Below are 22,703 nucleotides of genomic sequence, written 5' to 3'. Positions count from 1 at the left end.
GCGTTGGAGTCATCCTCCTGTGACTGTATGGGTTACTGATACCCCACATAGAAGACATTTTGCAGGAGGCTGAGGGGGACTTAGAACATGCTTTCTTTGGCCCCTGGGCAGCCCAGATCATGGGTTTGAAGGGCCAGGAGGCAGCTCTGGTGACCCCTGCATGTGCTTGATCTATAGTTGGGAATAAACAGGCATGATTTTGAGAGTCCCTGACCCAAACAGGGTGGGGAGGCATGGTGAACCATATTGAGAGCATTTCTCTGATTCATGCAACTTCCGTCTCCTCCAAGACCCCAGTGTGTCTGCATCTCCCATGTCCCCCTGCATCACTGGCCTTGCCTTAGCCTCCTCTACTTTGAACCACACCTTTCTCCCTTCTGTTCCCTTCTTTATTCTTTAGAGTCTCTATCATTCCTGCAGACTCTTCTCCCCAGATCCTGCCCATTCTTTAAAACCTACAAGTCCAGGAATGGATCGTAGGGTCCCCAGCCATCATCACACAAAACAGGGGGTTCTCTCTATCCTTACCTGGTGTCCATCCCAGCACCCCAAGCGCCCTCCTACTCCCCCAAATCAAGTTTAGATTAGATTTACTGACAGTGTAGGTGGTTCCCCTGAGAGCCCTCCCCCATGAGGAGGAATGTTCCTCGGGGCACATTTATTACCAGGAGCACACTAACTTCTTTCATGACAACTAACGGCATTAAAACTACAAAAATATGTAGCTCTTGGAGTGGGCAGTTCAGTGGGGCCTCTTGGAGTCTGACTTGGCTGCACAGGAAAAGGTGGTAAGAAGAGAGAGGAAGGAGAAAGCTGGGGCAGAGAAGAAGCCCGCACAGGCTCCACCTTCAGGGTGGGAGGGCTGGGACGAGGTGGGGCCAGCTGGGATGGGAGATATCCAGACCTTTCATCCTCAGCAGGGAGCAAGAGGGGCCTCAGTGAGGCCCAGCAGGCGGGCTGAGGGCAGAGCCAGTTCGGGGAGGAAAGGCCTAAATGTGGCCACCCCTGTTCTGCCAGTTCCAAGGCCGAGAGTCCACCAGCTGTTTTCTCTAGAGCCCTAGCTGGTAGCCTGGTGGGCAAGCACAGACCAAAGTCCTCTTGAGGCTGGTGGTGTAGACACAGTGACTCCAGTCTCCTGATCCGCAGGGATCTGCTGGCTGGTAGAGCTGCCGCTGGGGGAGGGGGAATGCTGACATGGATGGGAGGGAGGATGGTAGACAGGAATGTGCCTCAGCACATACAGCCGGGTGGTGTGGTTTTCCTCACCCTCAGGGCTGGGTGCCATTGGCCTTGGCACCGCTTAGGGCTGACTTCCGCAAGGCCTGCAGGCTTGGGTTGTGTAGAAGCGTGTAGGCCAGACCCCAGCGGGCCCTACTCTGGCTGCCTTTGGGTCCTGCTCCCTTGGTCAGCATGTCCTTGGTCTGTAACAATTGCATCCCTGAGGGAAGGAGAAAGAGAGAGAGAGAGAGAGAGAGAGAGAGAGAGAGAGAGCTGTGAGTTCCAGCCAAGCTTCTACAGCCCCCAGGCCTGAGAGGGGTCTGAAACCTCCAGGCACAGTCAGGGTTCCAGCTAAGTCTGGGCTGCAGAAGCATGCCACCCTGCTGGTGGAAGAAGACGGATGGACGGACAGAGGAGATGAGGTCTGTGAGGAACTAGAAGCTCAGCTAGACAGCAGAAGGTGGGGGTTGGAGGTGAGGGCAGGCTTAGCATTCTCTTCCATAGACCTCCTGGCAGACAAGGAGGTGTTTTCTCTCTCCAGGAGGAAGCCAGGGAGGAGAGTCAGGACAGCCATTCTAGTCTCTGTGCACACATAAGGTACATGTGTGTGCAAGTCAATATTAAAGAAAAAATTACCCTGAGACCCAGTCAGGAGGGTGACAACGGGAAGCTGAAGACATAGGATGGGAGATTTCCTGCTGCTATTTTGGAGAGGCCTCCTGTGATTCCTTCCTGAGAAACTGGGAGTCTGCATCCCCAGACCAGATGAAGAAGTACCTTCTTCTTCCTCTGCTTGTCTGAGGCTGTCCTGGGGGGCCAGAGGGGGCCGGGGCTGTGGACTTGGCGCATGAAGGAGCAGGGTGCAGAAGGCTATGACTGCTGGATGCGACTGGCTGGCCTCAATCCTCAGGAAGTTTCGGTATGTGTGATAGCCTAGGATATTTTGGGGACAGATTGCTGAGGCATGGGGAGCCCATGACAGACTAGAGGTACCCAGAAACAGCAAGAGGCATCCAGGGAGATGTGTACACACTGGCATCCAACCAAGCATGGCACACAAACACACACACTACACACAGGCTCTGGCACCTTTGTTAGAATACTCCACAGCTACCCTGCTGCACAGACTTGTCCCACACCAAGAAGCTCTGGCATTTCTCAGAACACTCACTGTATATACCTGTGGAGTCCTGGCAGTGCACACACACACACACACACACACACACACACACACTTGCACATTCATGGCCTTACACCACAGAGCCTTGACAATGCTCACGCACCTGCTACACATGCATACAGAAGCATACATGCATAGATCAGCTCAGAGGTCAGGGGCAACTACTTGGACAGCTCAGCCCCCAGTCCCTGCCTAGTGACCTTACCTGGATCCAGGGAAGCAGCTCTTGATGGCAGCAGGCTGAGGTCCATCTGACCAAGGTGAACAGTGTTGTACAAGGAAGAAAGAATCACCCGCCAGATGGCCACTACAGCTCCCACCAGCATGTTGATAGGGAAGAGAAGAAAAGTGGCAACACAGAGCAGGCACCTGGGGGTAGGGAGGAGAAAGGCTGAGGCAGGTCTCCCCCCCACCCACTCCTGTGCTGAACCAGTGTCACAGCCCCATGCTTCAGGCACTGCTGTTATCCAGTGACTGATATTAATTGGGGGTGCTTTTGTACCTCCCAGGGAAGCCAAAGTTTACTGGCAGGTGTCTTCCTCTATCACTCTCTCCCTTGGTTTTTGAGACAGGGTCTCTCACTCAACATGGAGCTCATTGATTTGGCAAGCCCCAGGGATGCTCCAGGCATGTCCCACTATTATGTGGGGGCTGAGGATCAACTGAATTCAGGTCCCCTTGCTAGCATGGCAAGCACTTTACCAACCAAGCCATCCCTTGGCCCTCCTCCTGTATCTGTATGACCCTGGTGTTCCCACCTCCCTCCTCTGATCCCCCTGTCTACAAACTCTAGGTTTCTCTTTGGAGCCAAGATTTTCCCACACCCTTGCTCCCAAGTGAGTAGGAACTTGTGAAGAAGAGAACATCAGTGGTCCTCAAAGCAAGAAAGGCTCCTGGCAGAGCTGGGCTGACAGCTCAGTGGTAGAGGGTATCTACCATGCCCTAGGCCGTGCGTTCTTAGCACCCCCAAAATCTCCTGAGAGATTTTGAAAGACAGGAAAGAGGCATTTAAAATTTGTTTTTTTAAACTTTACTTTTATTCTATGTGCATTGGTGTTTTGTGTGAATCTATGTCTGTGTGAGAGTATTGGATCCCCTGGAACTGGGGTTAGAGACAATTGTGAGCTGCCATCTAGGTGTTGGGAATTGAACTTGGGTCCTCTGGAAGAGAAGCTAGTGCTCTTAACCACTGAACCATCTCTCCAGCCCCAGAAAGAGGCATTTTAGAAGGCAAAATCTGCAGAAAGAGGGAAGAGCCTGAGACCTGAGGGAACCACAAACTCAGGGGTCATCTTACTTGTTGGTCAGTTCTGGGTAACCATGGCGAGTCTCCAGGAAGATCCAGTGGGCTGCTATGTTCTGCAGGATTACAGCCATGGCCAAAGTCAACCAGAAGGGCCTGTATGTAGGCAGGATGATGAAAAAGGTGTGGTTAGAGGGCCCTGTTGAAAGTCCCAGAACCCCTGATCTCTGCCTCACTCACCATGTGGATTCCAGGGATCGGAGGAGCAGGAGGTTCCTGCCATGGAGCAAAGGCACAAACACCAGGAAGGCCAGGATTGTGGTCCCCAAGAAGAAGATGACCTGCTGCACCAGGAGCCCTGCAGGGGGCAGAAGGGACAAGGGCACAGATAAGAGGTTCTGTGGGAGCCAGCTTACCCCTGCACTCTAGGAAGCTTCTATGGCCATTTCCATTCCATGTCACTCACTGCCTGAGCCCTGGATTTTTCTTCTATAAAATAGGAACAATAGTCCCTGCCTTGGAGGACTGTTACAAGACTCCAGTAGCCTCAGAATCCATGGTATTGCCCCCAACTTAAGCCTGAGTTTAGGGCCACAAATTACCTTTTAAATGAGCATGTGTGTGTGCCTCTGAATCAGAGCTTAGTACCTGTAGGGACTGAGTGTGGCTGTGAAAGCCATCAGGCCACACAGTCACCTGGGATGATGTATTCAGAGAGGCTTGAGGTCTAAGGTTGACCAAGATGAGAACACAACTTTTAGTTCTACTATTTCCTCCATCTTGCATCACCTTCCTTCCTCCCCTGGGTGAGAGTGGGAGATCTCAAGGCCAGGTCTGGCCTTTGGACCTGCAGTGTTGTGCACTGTGGTGTCTAAAGGGAGAACTTGAGATGCAGTCTAGAAAAGTCCTTGAAGGCCATCTGACCAGACTGTCTCAGGCAGCACTGCTATGCAGCCCTCACATGTCCATGGAACCTTGCTTGCTTATATTCCCAGGAACGGGGAACTCTTCATCTTCAGGCAGCCCATTACGGACAGCTTTCCCTTACAGAAGCAGCCACGTGCCACCTTGAATGTGCCACATCCAGACACAGCTGCATCCTGCCACAATTACCCAGGTGTACCTTCATGTGAAGGGCTCCCCTTTCTGGGGGCTCCTACACTGCTATCCAGAGCAAGCTTCCTGGCAGCAAGGGGATGGGTAGGTTCCTCCTACTGCTCTTTCCCTGCCCAGGAAAACCCTTGCCAAGTATCCATCCCTCCCACTGGGGCCAGTTCTAGGAACATGGCAGGGGGCTCACCAAGGCAGCTGAAGGCTGTCTGATAGGCGCTGAAGCTCATCCAGCAGACTATGGCTTGGCGAGAAGGGTGAGTACTCTGAAGTGGGGGACCCAGGTCCAGGGCAGCCCCACGATGCAGTGCTTGAAGATTGGCCCTGGATTGAAAACAGTGACCTCAGGGGACAACACAGTACCTCTAAATGGTAGCCCAGGGCAAGCATCGGGCCATCAGCAGGGAACCTTAGGGCTGCAGGTGCCTAGAGGTTAACAGTCTGGGAGCAGTCCTCCAGAGGAAATAAGGTCTGTGTAGGCTTAGGAGACCCCAGATAGAGGCACAACCCGAACCATCACTGGAAATGATGGAGTTGGAATCTAGCTGGGTCACCAGGGAGGCAGGCAAGGCAGAGGGCCTCAAATGCCAGGGCAAGCAGGGCCAGCTCTGTGGTCTAAGTCCCTGAGTAGGAACACTGAGGCCTGTTGAGTGCTCAGAGTAGGGGAACCAGTTCTCTGTATTGCTCATTTCTTAGAACAACCTTCCCAATACCCCTCCACCTTCTGGGGTACCTGTTCACCCTCCATCTTACACTTCTCTGCTCTTACTCATACAGTCACCCCTGTCTTTGGTACCCTTTGTCCCTCAGCCTGCCTCTTTGACCATTGGAACTGGATTCTATTTTACCAGCCCTCCCAGGTCACCTTCTCACAGGCAAACTCCCTGGTGATCCTGGCAATGTGTCATGCCCTGTCCCACTCACAGATCTCCAGGACAGACAGACATACCCCTGGGGCAGGCAAGGCCCACCTTCTCCTCCCACCACACATAGTCAGTAGGGTAGGGTGCCAGTGGCAGCCTGGCCTACAGAGGCTTCTCCCTCCCTCAAGTCCTCAGGACTTGTAACCCTGCCCTACCTCTATACTGGAGTGTCAGGGCTTGTCACTGACCTGTGAGTCCCCAGGGAACGGATCAGGAGCAGGAAGGTTAATGAGCAGGACAAGACCAGAGCCGAGATGTAACATGCTGGATGAGAGAGAAAGCAGGGAGGACGGACTGGAGGATTTTCCACAGCCCTCTGACCCCTATACCTCACTCTAAGGGGAAACCACTAGGCTCAGCTCAGGTTCTTAGGTCCGGCACGAGCTGACACCCTCTACAACCCCATCCTGCCCAGGAACAAGAAAGAGAAAGGGCATCTTGTAGCCACAGACCTGGCCTTCACCTGGGTTTTGTTGATTACATTGCTATGACCCCTGCAATGGGAGATTCCTACCTGGCATCTGCCTGCAGCTCCCCTCTTCCTGCCAATGTGGCTGGCCCTCAAGAGGGCCTTGTGACAATCACAAGTTCCACTGATGGCCAATCTGCCGTGGCCCACCTCCCAGAATGACCCTGGCCATAAACCCATCTGCACTTGTAGTAGAGGCTTTGTTCAGACTACAGAGAGTCATGCCCTGCACCTGTCATAGTGAAGGAGGTCGAAACTGTTACCTATCTCTTCTGGGTGGGGCCTTTCTTCTCAACTCTCTCCCCTACACCCCTCACCACACACAGAGACACTGAGACAGTAAGGTCCACCACAGTCTCTGTAATGGAGGACAGAGAGCTCTGAATACATGTGTAAAGATCTCACGGATGCAGCTGACATGCTCCCCTCAACCCACATGCCAGCCAGCCCTACTCTAGACCCTCACAGCAGGCCCACAAGGTCTCTCACAGGAATTGTTCATGGAGGGCTTAGCAGCTCATGCCCCTGTGTGCTCCCCATTCTCTGTCCTACACTACCAGCATGCCCTGGGGTAGTGTCAGGAAAATATGTAAAGCAACCACACCTCCATCTGCAATGTTGGCAGCCTAAGCTCTAACCATTGCGTGCTATTCCCCCAAAGCTAGAATGCTCATTCACCTCAAGTGAACCAATGGGACAGGCCCCATGAGTCATGACTAACAAGCTTTATGATAGGGTGGAGGGGAGCCCTAACTTGGGCTTCAGGAGACCTACATTCTATCTGCTGTGTCTGGTTGTACAACCAGAGTCTGGCCCCTCCCCATGTGTCTCCCACAAAGCTTCTGGGAGAGGATAGGGGTGGTAGGAAGGCCTATCAGACCACTGAAGGGGCAGCTTGTGTTGTTCCCTGGCTTGAAGCTCATCTCATGGGTGTCACAGAGAGGTAGACAAGGCTTGGGAGGGCAAAGTGGGTGCTCTGCCAGGTGCAGGCTGTGCCAAGAGGATTGCCCATAAATCCCAGCCCCCAGCCCACATACGTTTCTTCTCCTCCCTTCCCACCCTGAAGTCACACACCCATGGGCTTCTCTATCACTACAGCTAGACAGCTGGTCAAAGATACTGGGACTGGGGGAGAAGAAGATGTCACAAAGGTTGATAAGGATCATGTCATGGGCTGTGAGACGTGGGACCACCAGCTGCCCCGTGTTGAGATGAGGAGTAGGAAGGGGCATGTGTCCATGGCAGGCTATCACCAGCTCCAGTAGCCTGTCTCCCGTCCCCACTATTGCCTTTAGGGACACCAGGCAAGCTCACCTTCCACAGCCCATAGGTGATGCTTCACCAGCTCTACCACCTCCTGCCGGTCCTCAGAGAGCACGATCCCAAAGCCAGCCAGCAGGTAAGAGACGTCTGTGGTGATCCCTGCCCTTACCTTCTGCACGGTAGGCACTACGCTCACCAGCAACAGCAGGGCCACCTGTAAAAGCTCAGCTATGAGGTTCGGGAGGGGGACCAGCTGTGTGAACATCAGGCCCTGCCACCCTGAAAAATTGTTTCCTAGTCTACTAGGGGAGACTGTAGCAGACTGCATCCACATGTCTCCGATTGCCTTGAGACTGGTTCCTTCTGCCTTCAAACAGAATGTGACATGAAAGTATGATTTTAGCCCAGGAGACCGAGATTAGGCCTCCATACAGCTATTCATTTACCTCTACTTGTCTATCTATCTAAGACTCAAATACAAACATTTCCAACTTTGGGCTGGTGTGATATTTCAGTCAGTAAAGTGCACCAGCCACTTTACTGAATTCGATTAGTGTGAACCTGAATAGCATAAACCTGAATTTGATTCCCTAGAACCCATATAAAAAGCTGGGCATGGTGGCTCCTGCTTATAATCCCAGAGCTGGGAGGCAGAGACAGACAGATCCCTGGAACACACACACACACACACACACACACACACACACACACACACACACACACACACACACACACACACGCACGCAGCACAGGTAGGTGTGAGAGTTAGATTTCAAACTTTTCCATGGTAAAGAAAACAAGCATTAAAGTTAGACAGACCTGGAGTCCAATTTTGGCTGCCCTGAGATACTAGCTGTAGGAAATTGGTTGAGTCAGGTTCTTTGTGCTTCAATTTCCCATTTGTAAAATGGAGAGAAACCAGACCTACATCATCCCAGGAGTTTGTTTTATTATCTTTATTGTTGTTGCTTACTTGTTTGTGCTTTGAGACAGGGTTCCCTCTAGTCCAAGCTAGCCTCAAACTCATTTTATAGCTGGGGAAGATCTTGAACTTCTGAGCCTCCTCTCTCTACCTCTTAAATGCTGGGAATACAGGCAACATCACACGTTTCTGTGATGCTAGGGATTAACCCAGAGCTTCATACATGTAAGCAGGCACTGCACCAACTAAGCTATAGCCTTAGTCCCTGGTAGTTTATTTGTTTTTGAGAGTTATGCTAAAGGTAGTGGTGATTTATTCAACATGACAACTCACAAAATCTTCCCAACATAGACAAGTGGTTTTATTTCTTCTCTTTTATAGATGGGCTAATAGGTTCAGGAAGGTGGAGAAACTTGGCCAAGCTCACTTAAGAGGTAACCAATGGAGATACAATTTAAATCCATATTTATGTTGACTTTGAAACTTGTGAATCAGCATATGAACCTGCTGAGGACTGGCATCCCTCCCACTGGGTAGGCTAGTGTTTCCAGGAGATGCAGAGAAGCTGATTGAATGAGAGGACACACCTGGGGATCGGATTGAGGCCTGAGCTGTCTCAGGTTTGGGGGCTGAGGTCAGGGGTTCAGGTTCAGAGGACACTACAAACTTCAGGACATACCTGGTAAGTGGCTGTTGCTGTCAGAGTGGCTGAGATCACCAGCTTCAAGGGCAGGCGGAATCCTACAGTCACCAGAAGAAGGCATGAGGAGAACAGTGTGACCCAGGCTCTGGCCCCATCCCTTTCAGGCCAGGCCAGTGTATTCCCTGACTAGGACAGGCAGCTATGTCTACACATGAGGAATGGGCTGACCCTTCCCACCAGTTTCTCTAGGCAAAGGCTCAGCCTAACCCTGGGCTTCCACTGTGCCACATACCTGGCTGTGGAGTGTAGATGGAGTGTTGGGAACAGGCCCAGGCCCAAGACAGGAGGCTATGCTTGGAGATGGGTTGGGAACTGCAGATAGATCCAGGTAGGTGGAGCCTCAGGAGAAGCCCTCTGCTCCAAGGCCACATCCAAGTTGGGTCACTCTTTATCTTTCCCAGAACCATGCCACTATCAGGATCCTCCTCCACAGGTCTCACCCGGTCCCACCCTCCCACACATGGTTTCCAGAACCCCACCATCTTCCTGCCTGCTGAGGTCTGCCCAGACCTTACCGGCTGTCCAGCTTCTTTGGGCAGAGGAGGGTCCTGAGATACTCCTCAGAGTAGCTGGTCTGCAGCCCCTGTGTGGAAAAGCATTGAAATGGCTGTGATCTGCTACCAGCTGCCCCTGGAGCCCTGGCCAAGGACACTGAATGGATGAGCGGACACCAAGAGGTTTCTGTAATGCCTCCCCTGATTAGGACAGTGGTGGTGGAGTATGGGGAGACTGACCTATGACCTATGGGGACAAGGGCCATACCCTGGAAAGCTACATTCTCCACAAATAAAGACCACTCAATCTCCTATCACAGGGCCTGTATGCTGGGAAGTTCTTCCTAAGACCTCCTCTCAGTCATATCTTGGCTTTCTGGTTTCTTCTAGCCAGGAATGTGACCAAGGGAAGCCTGGGCCCCATGAACTCACTGCTGCTCAGGACACAAGATGGTGCCAGTCTAGGGCACATACCCTAGGTTCCCCTCCTGCTACTGCTTACTCTAGGGAGATCACAGGGGAATTGGATTTACCTAAGCCACATTCCGGGCCTTAAGCTGCCTGCACAGTGTCAGAGACCCACGGGGAGGTGGGGTAAACCTCTGCTTGGATCAGTGGGAGAATACAGGCAATGGTCACCTGTTGCCGTGGCAGCCTGGGGACCCAGGGTAGGAGTGGGTCCCTTGTGGCTTAAATCTTTCTGACTAACATCCAAGAAAGGTTTAACATTTGGAAGAGAGAGAGGCTTGCCATGGGACAGAGATGGGCAGAGGAAAGCCTGGGAGGTGGTGGGAGTCTCTTAAGTACATTTACCCAGGCCTCTGTGACCTCTGGGGGACCCCAGGCTTCACAGAGAGAATATAAACATCAGAAAAGCAAAAGTGGTGAGCACTTAGGGTCCTGCTATGTGTGAATAGCAGATCTGGAACCCAACCAAGAGGCAGGAGTCTTCCCCAGTCCACAGGCTTTCCCTCTTCTCTACATTTCTCCTCAGCTCCAGCTCAGAGCCTGCCAAGGCTCCTCTGCCAATCTGTAACCCAAGCAGCATGCACCCAGGAGAACACCACCCTGGGTGGTCCTGCTCCTTGGTTACCTGCCCTAGGTTGGCTTGGGGTGGCGGGGGTGGGGGCTGTGTTGTTCAAGTCCATGCTTGTGTCCAGAGATACTCAGTCAGGCAGAAGTTAAGCTGGATTCTCCCCATCTCTTTGCCTCTCCCCCAGCCGCCAGCCTGTGCCTTACTCCATCTGGGCCCTCACCTTGGTCTCCCCCACTTCCTGGGTCTCGTGACCCTTTCATCTACATTCCTATGGCTACAGACTCAATGCATCATTGTCTGGGCTTGCTGTGGTGCCCATCTCAGGGCATTGCCTGCAGGAGGTCCCAGTCAATAAATTCTGAAGTCACAAATTCCAGCCAGCACCTAACACAGGGGAGTGCCTTAGGAGCTTCTTGCTAAGTTCTTAGTGTCTTTCAAGAATGCTGTCTTGTCAAAGGTATCCATCTATTGCATCCATCCCTCCAAAAAAATTCAACACTTTCTTTTCTTTTTTTTTTTTGAAAGTCAACTCCCAAACCCCCCCTTTGTTTGTTTGTTTGGGATTTTGTTTGTTTTGTTTTTCTAGACAGAATTTCTCTGTGTGCCATGGCTGTTAGGAGCTCACTCTGTATACCAGGCTGGCCTCAAACTCAGAGATCTGCCTGCCTCTGCCTCCAGAGAAGTGGGGTTAAAGGCGTGCATCACCACTGCCTGGCCAAAGTACTCTTATATCCTCGGCTGGGCTTGAACTTCTGGTTCTCCTGTCTTTACCTCCCAAGTTCTGGGAGCCACCAAGCCCAGTTTACTTGGTGCTCAGGATCAAACACAGGGCCTCAAGCATTCTACCAACAGATAAAACCTCAGCCTTGGGGAAGATCTGCCCTGGCACGGGTGGGTGTGAAAAGCCCAGCCTCACCCATTCATCCAGCTCCTTCCAGTTCTTTTCCCACTCCTGCTCCTCCCTGTCCTTCAGACTCTCACTGAATTCTGCCTCCTCCAAGAAGCCCATTCTGCCAGTCACCCCTTGCTTTGCATCTGACATCATCAACAGTTCAGATAAGTTCAGAACAAGCTTCCTGAGCCAGCCCAGCATCTGCAGAACTCTGCAGAGTCACAGGACTCTTGATAGCTCATTGCTCCAATGGTACCCTTCCAGGGTTCCAAGGACAGAACTATGAATCCATGGATTCAGTTCTGCTTTGCTGAGACGCCACTCTGCACACAGCCCAGTGACCTGAGGACCCTGGGGACCTTCAAGGACCTGGCCCAGCCTCTGCCTGGGGACAGGGATAGAGGGCAACACAAAACAGTTATTCTGAAAAACTTTTTTTTTTTTCCTGGGGCTGGTAGAGAGTAAAGGAGCTTTCCAAGCCTGACAACCTGAGTTTGATCCCCAGGACCCACAGGGTGGAAGAAGAGAACTCACAAACTCACAAAAGTTGTCCTTTGACTCTGGGCGCTGTCACACACACACACACACACACACACACACACACACACACACACACGAGAGAGAGAGAGAGAGAGAGAGAGAGAGAGAGAGAGAGAGAGAGAGAATGCAATTTTAAAATACAGACATGAGCAGGCAGGTGTCAGGGCAGCCCTGGTACACACTTTTTACTTGGGAGCCTGCTTACCTGAGATCCTGCTCCCATCCGGTATCGGACACTCTGCACCAGCTGCACTGGGTACCAGAGGCTCAGGAACCCCAGGCCCAGAAGCAGAGGCAAGGAGGCCAGCAAGGAGTAGTACTTGTAGATCTAGACAGACAGACACTCAATCAGACCTACCATCTGCCTTCTTCCCAGGATCCACTTCCCTTCCCACCCCACATAGGACCCTGGGGGCAGCCCGGGAACCATGGGAAGCTTTCTGGTTCTCTGGCCTCCAGACTGGGTCACCTCCGCACCTCGTGCCCTAATGGCTTAAACAGAACCTAAGAAGGTGGCAAACCCCTTCCTATACTCCCATAGACTTCAGTGAGGCCTGAAACCAGCCACCCAATTTCTCAGTTTCTGTGCTTCCAGCATGTTAGGACACACACTATTAAAAACTAGACCAAAAAGGGGGCTGGAGAGATGGATCAGTGGTTAAGAGCACTGGCTGCTCTTCCAGGGCACTCGGATTTGGTTCCCAGCACCCACTTGGCAGTTCACAACTGTCTGCAACTCTGGTTCTGAGGATCTGATGCCCTCTTCTGGCCTTCATGGGCACTGCAAGCATGTGGTACCTATACATGTGTCCATACATGCAAATAAAATACTCATACACATTTTAAAAAGTTAAATAAATAATAAAACAGACAAAGACCTAATTTTGTCTAGTACAGTTTGTCTAGTACATGCCCCAGCACCTACGTGAGACCTTGCTGGGTCAGCTCCTTCCATATTCATTTATCTGATTTTTCAATTCACAGTGTTTTGGTTTTTTTTTTTTTTTCTTGAGAGCTTAATGTGTGCCAAGCTCTACATGGTGAACAATATCTAAGTCCCTTAGCAAAAAAAGCTTCTTAGTTTTTGGTGTTTGGGGTCTTTGTTTTCTATTTTTAGACAAGATCTCGCTATGTAGCCTGAGTTGGCCTCAAGCTAGGGATCCTTCTGCCTCAGCTTCTCAAGGAGCTGAGATCCATGATGCTTGGAATTTTAAAAATTTCCTAATCTTCACTTTCCTGGAGAGATTGGTGCTGCCAATGCCATGTGTATGTGGGGAAACCAAGTGACTCTTTTCTCTGCGCACTTAGCACTAGGTAATATTGCCTTACTGTGTATTGTATCTCTTCTGGAAGGACAGCTCCTAGAAGACCAGGGACTTTTTATTTCATATATTTCATGCCTGAAAATGTTTGCTGAATGAAAAAGTGAAGAGGTGACTGGAAAATGAATGACATTGTGAAGCTGGGACACCGGATTGTCGGGCTAGAAAGCCGAGGCATCACTGTTCTGTGGGTCTGGACTGAGGAGCTTTGTAGTCCCAGTCAGTAGCCAGCAAAGCTGTTCTGGGGTTCTAGAATTCTCCTTTAGACCTCTGAGGCTCATTCCCCACTCAGCACTTGTCTCTGTGTATTCTTCCAGCCTAAAGGAAGACTCGGGAATCAGGGAGGGATGCTGTAGGCTTCCTTGTCCTCACTCTGCCTTCCTAGGCTGAAAGCTGCTGAGGGCAGGGCCCAGATCCCTGCCCCAGGCCTCAGCCCCAGCACAGCCAAGCTTGGCACAGATGTGGGTTGAAGGGCAGGAGAGCCTGAGAATAATGGAGGGAAGCAGGGAAGCCCAGCGTGTGGAAAGAGGTGAGAAGAGCCAAGCAGGTCCACCCTCTGCCCTAGGTCACTGTGAATCAGGGTTACCTTGGGGTCCTGAGGACACTCAGCTCTCTGCCAGACCTGAACTCCAAAGTGAGCCCAGGATAGCACAGTACCCAGTAAGTATGCACTCCTGTGCCCTGCTGTGGCACAAGCAGCCAGAGGGTAGCAAAGGACTGGATAGTAGAGCAGGGCCAGTAGCTTCCAGGGCCCTAGAAAGCGAAACAAATGAGAGACACTAATGGAGAGAAAGACAGAGGGCCTGGACCATAGCTGCCGAAGCATCTCTTCTGTCTATCTTCCAAGCCCCTCAGCTTCTTCAGTGGGTAAGAGCTCACTTTGACTGGCTTGGAGCAAAGGCTATGATCTCAGCCAAGTTACCTCTTGATGTCTCTGTCTCCCCGTCTGTGAAAAGAAAAGAACCATAGTGTTTTAGCAAAGGCAAACCAAGAAGTGCTTAGCATGGTGCCTGAGTAAGTACTCAGCAAACTAAATACTATTTTATCACTGCTTTCTTCTCTGACCCTCAGTTCTCCCTACTGTAAACTAGAGCTATTAATATTTTCCACCCTTTGTAGAGACTGTTGATCTAAAGAGGTCATTCTGCGGCCAGAGTACCCCCTACTGACAGACGTTCCTGTTGCCATCACCTCCCCCAGCCAACCTTAATAAACAAACCAGGACCCCACCCTGCCTTTTCCCATCAGGCCAGCCCCAGGGTTCCCTGCACAAGATACCTGGACTGGGTGCTGCCTTAAGTCTCAGGAAAGGCAGTGGATCTTCATCAGGGAGCAACAGGCACAGATTGCTGAAGAGGACCACAAAGACGGCAGTGGGCACTGTCCAGGATGGGTTCCCAGCCAAGAAATTCACAGGGCTGCCAAGGACGGAGACAGGACGTAAGGAAAGCACTCAGTCTCCGAGCCTTCGCCCCATCCACACTTTGCCCCTAAACTGTGAAGTAGTCAGTCTACTATCCAAAGGGGAGAACGGCGGTCTCTCTTCACTGCCCAGTCACTCACTGCCAGCATGTGTGTGGAGGGCCTAGCACCCATCCTGAGCAGGACCCTGAGGCAAAAAGCAGGTGGGAACAAGTTCTTGGTGCTCCACCCACCAGGGGAGCTCCAGGATGTTTCCATGGGAGTAGATCTGTCTGTCTGGGCTGGCAGGCCTTCACAGAACACAGCGAGTCATAACATCCTTGTGCAACGACCGCCTCCTTGGACTGGGTGTGGACCAGGGCAGAGGGCAGACAGCGGGCATGGCAGTCTCAGGATTTTGGTCTCTGTTTCTCTACTCTAGCTTGTCCTGGTTCTCTAAGAGTCCATCCTGCTTCCCAGTGAAGCAGACGTCTCCCTGAACTGGACATCTTGGGCTGCTTCCACAGAAGTCCCCAATTCCCAGGGGACTTGCGCCTGCCACCTTTCCTAACTTTTTCTGTCTCCTTCTTCAGGCAGCCAGTCCTGTATCCTCAGAGTGACACCTGCCTCACTCTCTGAAGTAAGTCACCCAGCCAAAGGAAAAGGAGAGTTGCAGCCATGGGGGCTGCAATGGCTCACAAATCATGATCCCAGGATGTTCTCAAGGGAAGAGAGTTATGGCCACTCTAAGCTGCATACCAGGCCATTCATTTTCCTGGAATTCCTTCCCCCACCTCCTGAACACTCAAGCAGGTTGATGGGGCAGCCCCTCCACCTCCTTCTGTTATACCAACCTGCCAAATCAAGAACGCTGGGTTGGGAGGGCTACAGATTGAGAGAGACAGGGTGTTTCTGAAGTCAGTGCTGCCACCCACCCTCCCAGAGGAGCCTTGTCAGTTGGGCGTCAAGTGGGGCTTCCCAGAGCTTGCACCAACCTGGGTAGTCCCAGTCTGCAATGACCACATTGTGGCCAAAGCCTTCGACGCCTCACCAGCAAGGCCAGCAACAAGAGACCCAGGAGCTGGAAGAAGAGAGCAAAAGAGGGCTTGGGTATCAGACTTCCCAGAGATCCAAGACTTGTTCCTGCAGGTCTTAAAATGCTTCCCACCCACCCAATGCATGTTCAGGTGACACCATGGGGACTGGTTAAAGATGACAGAGTCTGTGAGGTTGGACTTGGCCAGTACTTCTGGTTTGGGGGGCACTAGGTCCCCAGCATCATCCCAAATAGGAACACAAAATCCCTCTGCCTGGACTGGCAGCTGGTGGCAATGTGGGCTGGACTTACTGACAGTGAGGCCAGGCAGGCATGGTGCAGGGCAGGTGGTACACTGGGCTGGCAGGGGGGCTCTACCCTGTGGAACAAATGACAGGTTTAGCTGGATCTAGTGTTTGAGGAAGCCTCACCAGCATCTCCCTCCCTCTACCTCTACCCCAGCCTGCCTAATTCTGCTTTTCAGCATCAGGGTCAGTCTGAACCCCCATATCCCTGTGTTGTGCTGGTCCTGTGCCATGTTATAGGGCTAGAGACAAGGGAATCATGGGAAATTCAGAGTATGCAAGCTTGGTCTGACTATGTATTCTTGTTCACCCAAACAATTCCTATCCTCCAAGGTCCTCATAATCCATCCCCCTCTAGGGGACTCCTGACTGCTCTGAGCCTCACAGACCCCTTTGTGGAACAGAGGTTGAGCCTACCATCAAGTAGTCCAGAATTTAGTCCTGTCTGATTTGCTTCTGATGCCTGACGGATCTAGAACTGGAAGGGCCCTTTCTCTTTCCCCATTCTATCTCATTAAAAGCTTTGGTGGATCACAAAACAGGTTGTATTTCTACACAAGGACCTAAGTCAGGAATCCAGGCCATGCAGTTCTCCATGCTCTGTTGCCTGCTGAGCTGAACACACTAAATGAAGTGTCCCTTTTCCTAATCACCGCAGAGGCTCCCTGGGAGTCTGACAGAGGTCCTACTCTGAAGGTAGTTAAGCACAGAAGGAAGCCAGTGGAAATAAAGGGCTCAATGAGGACCATGAATGCTGCAACTTCCATGGCTCGGTCATGTGGCAGGGAAAGCTTAAACTAAAGACAGGTAAGCAGGCAGGCTGGGTGCCAGGGCTGGGATAGTTTTCTAGAATGCCCAACTTGGGTCTTAGAGCCAGAGGGATGGTTCCAATGTGAGTTAGTCCTGGGAAGATAGGGGTGTGGTGTGGGGGGATGGGGAGGGAGGGAAGGACAGTGAGGAGTTGGGAGTGCCGAGTGGGGAAAGGGTAAAGCTGAAAGGGGTCTGCTATGGCTTGACTTTCCTGGCCAGGAGGCTAGGCCACCCTCTTAGGCATCTGCATGCTACTGAGAAAAGAGGTGTACAGAGCCCTGAAACCATCTTCTGGGTTGGCCTCCTCCCTCCATCTGGCTTTCTCCTGGGGACTTCCTGAGCTTGTTTTTGAGGTGGAAGAGTCAAATGGGTCTCTCCTGTGTCATTTCTAGCCCAAGCAAAGCTGCTCCCATAGCATGCCATGCAGGAGTGTAGGGGATGGATATTCATTGTCTGAGCTTGGGTCTTATGGCCCAAGTGCAGTGTAACCAGTCTCTGGGCCTCAGGGGCACCACTCAAGTCCCTAAACCCTTCTCCATGTTCAGTTCTGCTCAGCCCAGGGCTTCTAGCCTTACCAGGACAGGGATGCAGCATGCTGTCCCTTGAGCAATGTGGCTACTTTCTCATGAGCCCACAACAAACTAAAAGCCACCTCAACCCTGGAAACCTTATTTAGGGCCCTATCTGGGGAGGCTCTGGTCCTTGTTGAACATAAAGGTCCTGACGCCTTGGTTCAGTGTGTTCACTGGGGATGGGTGGGGACTCAGGCTTTGTGATTGGTCAGACAGGATAACTTAGATATTACCATGGTGAGGGCAAGAAACTCCCTCCTGGAAGAGATACAAGCAGGTACTAAAGAGTGTAGAGGGGAGAGAAAGTTCTACCAGGCTTTTGAGAAGGAGGTTGAGGGGTCAAAACTTAGTCACAGCAATGAAAAAGTAACCTTTACAGTGGTTTGGGGCTTGAGTTGGACAGAAGGTTGGCATCTCTGTAGGAAAAGAAGGGAAGAGGCAGCCCTGGGTGTGGAAAGAGCCTGAGCAGAAGACAGTGTGGCTGGCACTAGACAACTCTCTCAGTTTGCTGGTCCAGAGCAAGGCCAGGGCAAGGTTAAAACCGGTGTGGAAGGCATTATGGATCCCTCCTGGGCAAGGCAGAGGCCTCAAGCTTAGAAGTCTGTGGCTGAGTCCATCCTGACCCTGGGGCCCCACCCTAGCTCCGTCCTGTGGTGCAGGGGTACACTAAGGTACAGAGAGTCTGCATCCTGGAAGTCTTCAAAGCTTTGATGTAGCATACCCCTGGGGTGTCTGACTCACATACGCAGAGGTGAACCCAAGTTCATCTCCTAGGGAATCCCCTGTGCTCCCAGCTTCCCGTTCTCATCTTTGGGGGTGGGGCAGTAAGAGGTGGGGTTGTGTCTAGACTTACTTTGTTCTGTTTTTTTTTCTAAATAAGTAGATTTGCAATAATCCCTTCATTCTACAGACCCTCCTCTCTGCAGACCCAGTTCCCACCATACACTCACCTTATTCTGAGACTGCACAGATTCCCCAACAACAGAACAAGTTGCAGGCACCTGGCTTCCAGCCCATGCCCAGCCTGGTCCCTGACACTCTCAAGGACAAAGTTTCTGATTGGGCTCTCACCCCAAGTTAGGAGTTTGGTTTCCTTGGAGAGCCTAAGCCCCTCCTCTAGCCCCATGCCTGCATGGCCAAGTTGGGGATGCTGGGGAAGGGAGGGTCACGAATGCCTTGCTGACCACAGACTTCTTCTGCAGGTGGCCAGAACCCCAAGTCCTCCAAACAACAGTGCCTTCCCTCGGGCCTGGGTGGGGCCTCAGTCCCTGCTGGGTGACCCCAACCGAGCCATGCCGCAGCCTTAGCCTCTGGGGAAGTACTTGAGCATTTTTCTTCCCCTTCTCCAGTTTCAAATTTTAATGGGGAACAGATGTGCACACATCTGGCTTAGTACCTCCCCTCCACCCCATCTCACCCCACCCCCACCTCTCTGCCTCACCTTTCTAGTTCTTCAAAAACCCTCAGATGGAGCAGGGGCCAGGAACAATACAGGAGAGCTGAGCTCAGGGTGCCATGGAGGCAGAGGGTCTTAGGGGAGAGGAGTGCCATGCCACAGAAAACCTCAGTGCCCAGATAGGAACTAACTAAACAGATAGGAAGAGTCAAGGCTAAGAATTCTCAGGACGCAGTGGGGTGAAGGCAACTTGGACTGTGTGCACACCCTCCCTGGGCTAGCCTGTGCATTTGCTGCAAGAACCAGACCTCCTTTCCTTCTATAGCTCCCTAAACTCCACTCAGAGTGGTCCAGAGATGGGCCCCAGGGTCCCTCAGTGACTCTCCAAGTTTTCCTCCTAGGGTTTCTGACTCTGCCATGCTTGTAAAGCTCCAGGTATAAACCTTACACCTGTCACAGAGGTCTGTGACACCATACTGCTTCCCATCCTGGCTGGCTACAGGCCAGATGGCCTCAAGCCCTCAATAACTGTTGTTCTCTGGTTTAGAGACAGCCTGAATTCCAGAGAGGCTGTGACTTGCCTAGTGTCACACAGTGGATAAATGGGAGAGCCAGTCTTAAACACTTGCCTAGGGTCTCTCTGCCTCCATCTTGGCAACCTCTCTACCATAACCCGTTCTGATGGCTGACTGAGCCAAACGCCGCACTTACCCCTCTGGCTGCACCTCCTCAGGCCCTAGAGGCTCCTCGATGTACCAGCTGCTGTAGTCATCTGTCACCCCGGAGGCAGTCTGGTTCCCATCCTCTGCTGCCTGGGACGCCATGCTCTAGCCCTTCTTCCTTGAACCCAGACAAGGGAGAGACAGAAAAGAGAAAAAAAGAGCATACAAATGTGAAAAGAGGCTTAAAAGAAGAAAAAAAAAAGAAAAGAAAGAAAACCCGAAACAAAGGAACATTTCTTCTTAATCCCAAAGGTTACTTTCTTGCTTTTAGCTCTCTGGGAAAAGCTGTCTGGGACTTCAGGTCAGGGGAGGGCTGACGGGGAGGGGCAGGGTGGGGGGGCACCCAGGAGTCTCCTCTATGTCTTTTCCCACCCAATCTTGCTTTGGTCTGACAGAGTTTACTGCACCCCTAGAGTTCCAGGCTCTTGCTGGAGCGCCTAGTGGACCAACTGACCTGCTACCAGCTGGTCCACTTTCAAAAATTTCCCTAGTGCAAACTGCCCGCACAGACCCCTTCCTTCCCTGCCCCAAGCCCACCCAGATGGACCCACAGACAGAGTAGAAAGGGGGACCAAGGAGGAAGGAGCAGCAGAGATGAAAGGGTGGGCGGGCTGTGGCCGGCTCCACATGGTCTGTCCCACAGCTGGGCTCCCCACCCCTCCTGCTCTGGGGTCCAGCACAAGCCCTCCCCTCTTTGCCAAGGCTCCCTTGAGGCCGTCCCCCGGTGTCCGCTTGCCCTGACCTGCCCCTTTACCTTTTCAGCCTCAGTGCTGGGAACACACCATAATTCTTGATGAGCCCCCGCAGATGGATGGCTGCTGACCTTGTACATGTCTACTCTAGCACCTGCCCCCAGCTCTCCCCGCTAGGCACAGCCCCTCTACAGAGCCCAGCATCTTAGCACAACACCCTACTGAGACTGGCCGCAGAGACAGGGAGGAACCTATCCACATAGTCTCCTGAGTATATATGAGGGAGAACACACGTGTTACACTAGTAAAACCTTTTTGTTCTTGCGTCTTGATTTCACAAGAAGATAACTCACCCCCACAGGCGGAAATGAGTCCTTCAAACTCAAACCAGACCTGCGAGAAGATGAACCTCGCCTGCCTGCTGCTGTGTTTGTTCCAGCCCTGGTAAAGGGGTGAGGGTTTCCTATCCTCCCAGAGGAGCGGGACCCCTGGCTGCCCCCTCCCTTCCCTGGCCCAGCCTGTAGGGAGGAGCAAGAGGCAGACAAAGCAGAGAGCTCTTTTTAGCTCAGGACCTAACACTCTGAGGCTCCCGGTCCTTCAGTGACCCACAAACCCCCAGCACTGATGCTGAAAGAATGTGGGCCATGGCCTTGCCCGGATAGGCTTTAAAAGCATTTTTAATTACATTTATCTTAATTTGTGGGTGTGTAGCTTTTTGGGGGGTTGGGAGGGGGCAGCAAGGCTGTGGCAGAGGATGGCTTATAAGAATTGACTCTCTCCATCATTTGGGTCCTGGGAAAGACAGACCATAGGACCGTGGGTCCTTGTGACAAACATCTTTACCCACAGAGCCATCTGACACCCTCCTCCTTTAAAAAAAAAAAAAAAAAAACATTAATTCATTTATTCTTTCAACAGAAAATTACTGACTACCTACTATGTGCCAGTATTGTTCTGGACTAGAGAGCTCACAGTTCAGGGGATTAGCCAGCCAACACACATTAAATAACACCCAAAGCCTGAGGGTTGCAGTGGGAAGCCATGGGGTGTCCTGATCAGTCCCAGGGGAACTGTTTTTTGGCAAAAGAGCAGTGGGAGTGAGGAGGATTCCTGAGGAAAATCACCTTTGGGTAGAGCTCTGAAGGACCAGATGGTCAGCAGGCCCAGACAGAGCAGAGGGGAACTTGTTCACTATAGAGGGAAGCCCCAGCATGAAAGCTCAGAGTAGACAGGACCTCCATCTCATAAGTTCTCCTTTGCACTGCTAACCAGGCCCCCCAGGCCTGATGGGGGGGGCTGAGCCCTGTGAACCTTCTCTAACTCCATCCCAAAGGACCTGTATTCCAGGAAGAAGGCTCTGACTTCCCTCCTGATCCCACAGAATAATTACTGAGACAGAGCTTTCTCGGACACAATGAAGGAGCTTACATTAGCCCTGTCTGATCTCAGGGTTCAGGCAAAACCTGCCCCTCAGGCCTCCTGTAGTCTCTCTGGGGACAGGGCCCTGCTTCTTAGTCTCCTGCTCTCTTTCTTTCCCTTAGGACAGTGCCTGGCCTTGAGATCACAGAGTCTTTAGAAACAGTCTGGCAAAAAGACTCCTTGTTTCAGTGGCTCTTCTTCACTCGTGGGCCTACGTCATAAGGTTACTATGTGCCAAGCTTGCTGGAGCCCTCTGCTCCAGTGCCAGAGCCTAGCATGCCCTTCATCTCTCACAGGTCACAGACACTCAGCGTAGAGAGCAATCAGCCCCAACTGATTTTAACCCTGCCTCCTGTGATGCCTTTAACAAAGAGAGCTCAGTCCTAGACAGTGGCCAGCTGCCTAAACAAGACAGATACTCCTGATTAGATCCCTACCTGTCAACCTTATCCTGCCGTAGAGGGGTTCACTGCTACCTCCCAAACCTTGTTAGCTCACTCATTCCAAGTATCTTTGTGGCAGTCATGTCTCACTTGCTGATGGCACAGGGTAAACCCATGAGACTTAGCATAGAGAGGCAGAAAGGGACAGCTCACTGTAAACCATCAGAGCTGAGGGGAAAATACAGTGGGGAGAGAGAGAGAGAGAGAGAGAGAGAGAGAGAGAGAGAGAGAGAGAGAGAGACAGGACCAGCTATTTTAGACAGACTAGTCTGCAAAGGCTTCACTGAGCAGGTGATATGCAGCCTAGACGTGAGGGGAGGGAGAATGGGATCCCATTAGGCTGCCTGAAAGAGCCTCTGTCCACTCAAGGGTGAAGCTACATAGACCACTCCTTGCCAGGGCCAGGCATGGTCACTACCCCCTCCCTGTACCTAATCTGCTCCCCCTGAGGAAATTCCTATAAATGCTGCCCCAGACCCCAAGATACCATCTCTCTTTTCCCTAGGGAGATGTAGCAGCCACCTTGATGGCAGCCCTACCTCCCTGGCAGAGATAAGAATAGTATAAAATTTGGTGGCATGGACCCAGGAGC

The 22,703-nt window shown here is 52.0% G+C and overlaps 1 protein-coding gene across 1 annotated transcript; it reads right to left on the bottom strand.

Annotated features, from left to right (window-relative positions):
* Positions 1-653: 653 nt before the first annotated feature.
* On the bottom strand, positions 654-19,668 carry Stra6 (signaling receptor and transporter of retinol STRA6). The gene is made up of 18 exons (XM_035444401.1): positions 19,547-19,668; positions 16,065-16,131; positions 15,712-15,797; positions 14,594-14,733; positions 14,238-14,261; positions 13,902-14,068; positions 12,199-12,321; positions 9,547-9,614; positions 9,264-9,343; positions 9,008-9,069; positions 7,458-7,620; positions 5,863-5,938; positions 4,942-5,075; positions 3,882-3,999; positions 3,696-3,797; positions 2,604-2,767; positions 1,996-2,151; positions 654-1,438 (listed from the first exon to the last, which is right to left on the bottom strand). Exons 1-18 carry the CDS (start codon positions 19,657-19,659, stop codon positions 1,269-1,271), a joined length of 2,013 nt encoding a protein of 670 aa, XP_035300292.1. The 5' UTR covers positions 19,660-19,668; the 3' UTR covers positions 654-1,268.
* Between the last annotated feature and the right edge of the window lie 3,035 nt (positions 19,669-22,703).

The sequence above is a fragment of the Cricetulus griseus genome, chromosome 4 (genome assembly GCF_003668045.3).
Source record: "Cricetulus griseus strain 17A/GY chromosome 4, alternate assembly CriGri-PICRH-1.0, whole genome shotgun sequence".
In the NCBI taxonomy this organism is placed as follows: Eukaryota; Metazoa; Chordata; class Mammalia; order Rodentia; family Cricetidae; genus Cricetulus; species Cricetulus griseus.
The sequence above is the reverse complement of the archived record's forward strand: the minus strand, read 5'-3'. Positions and strand labels throughout refer to the sequence as shown.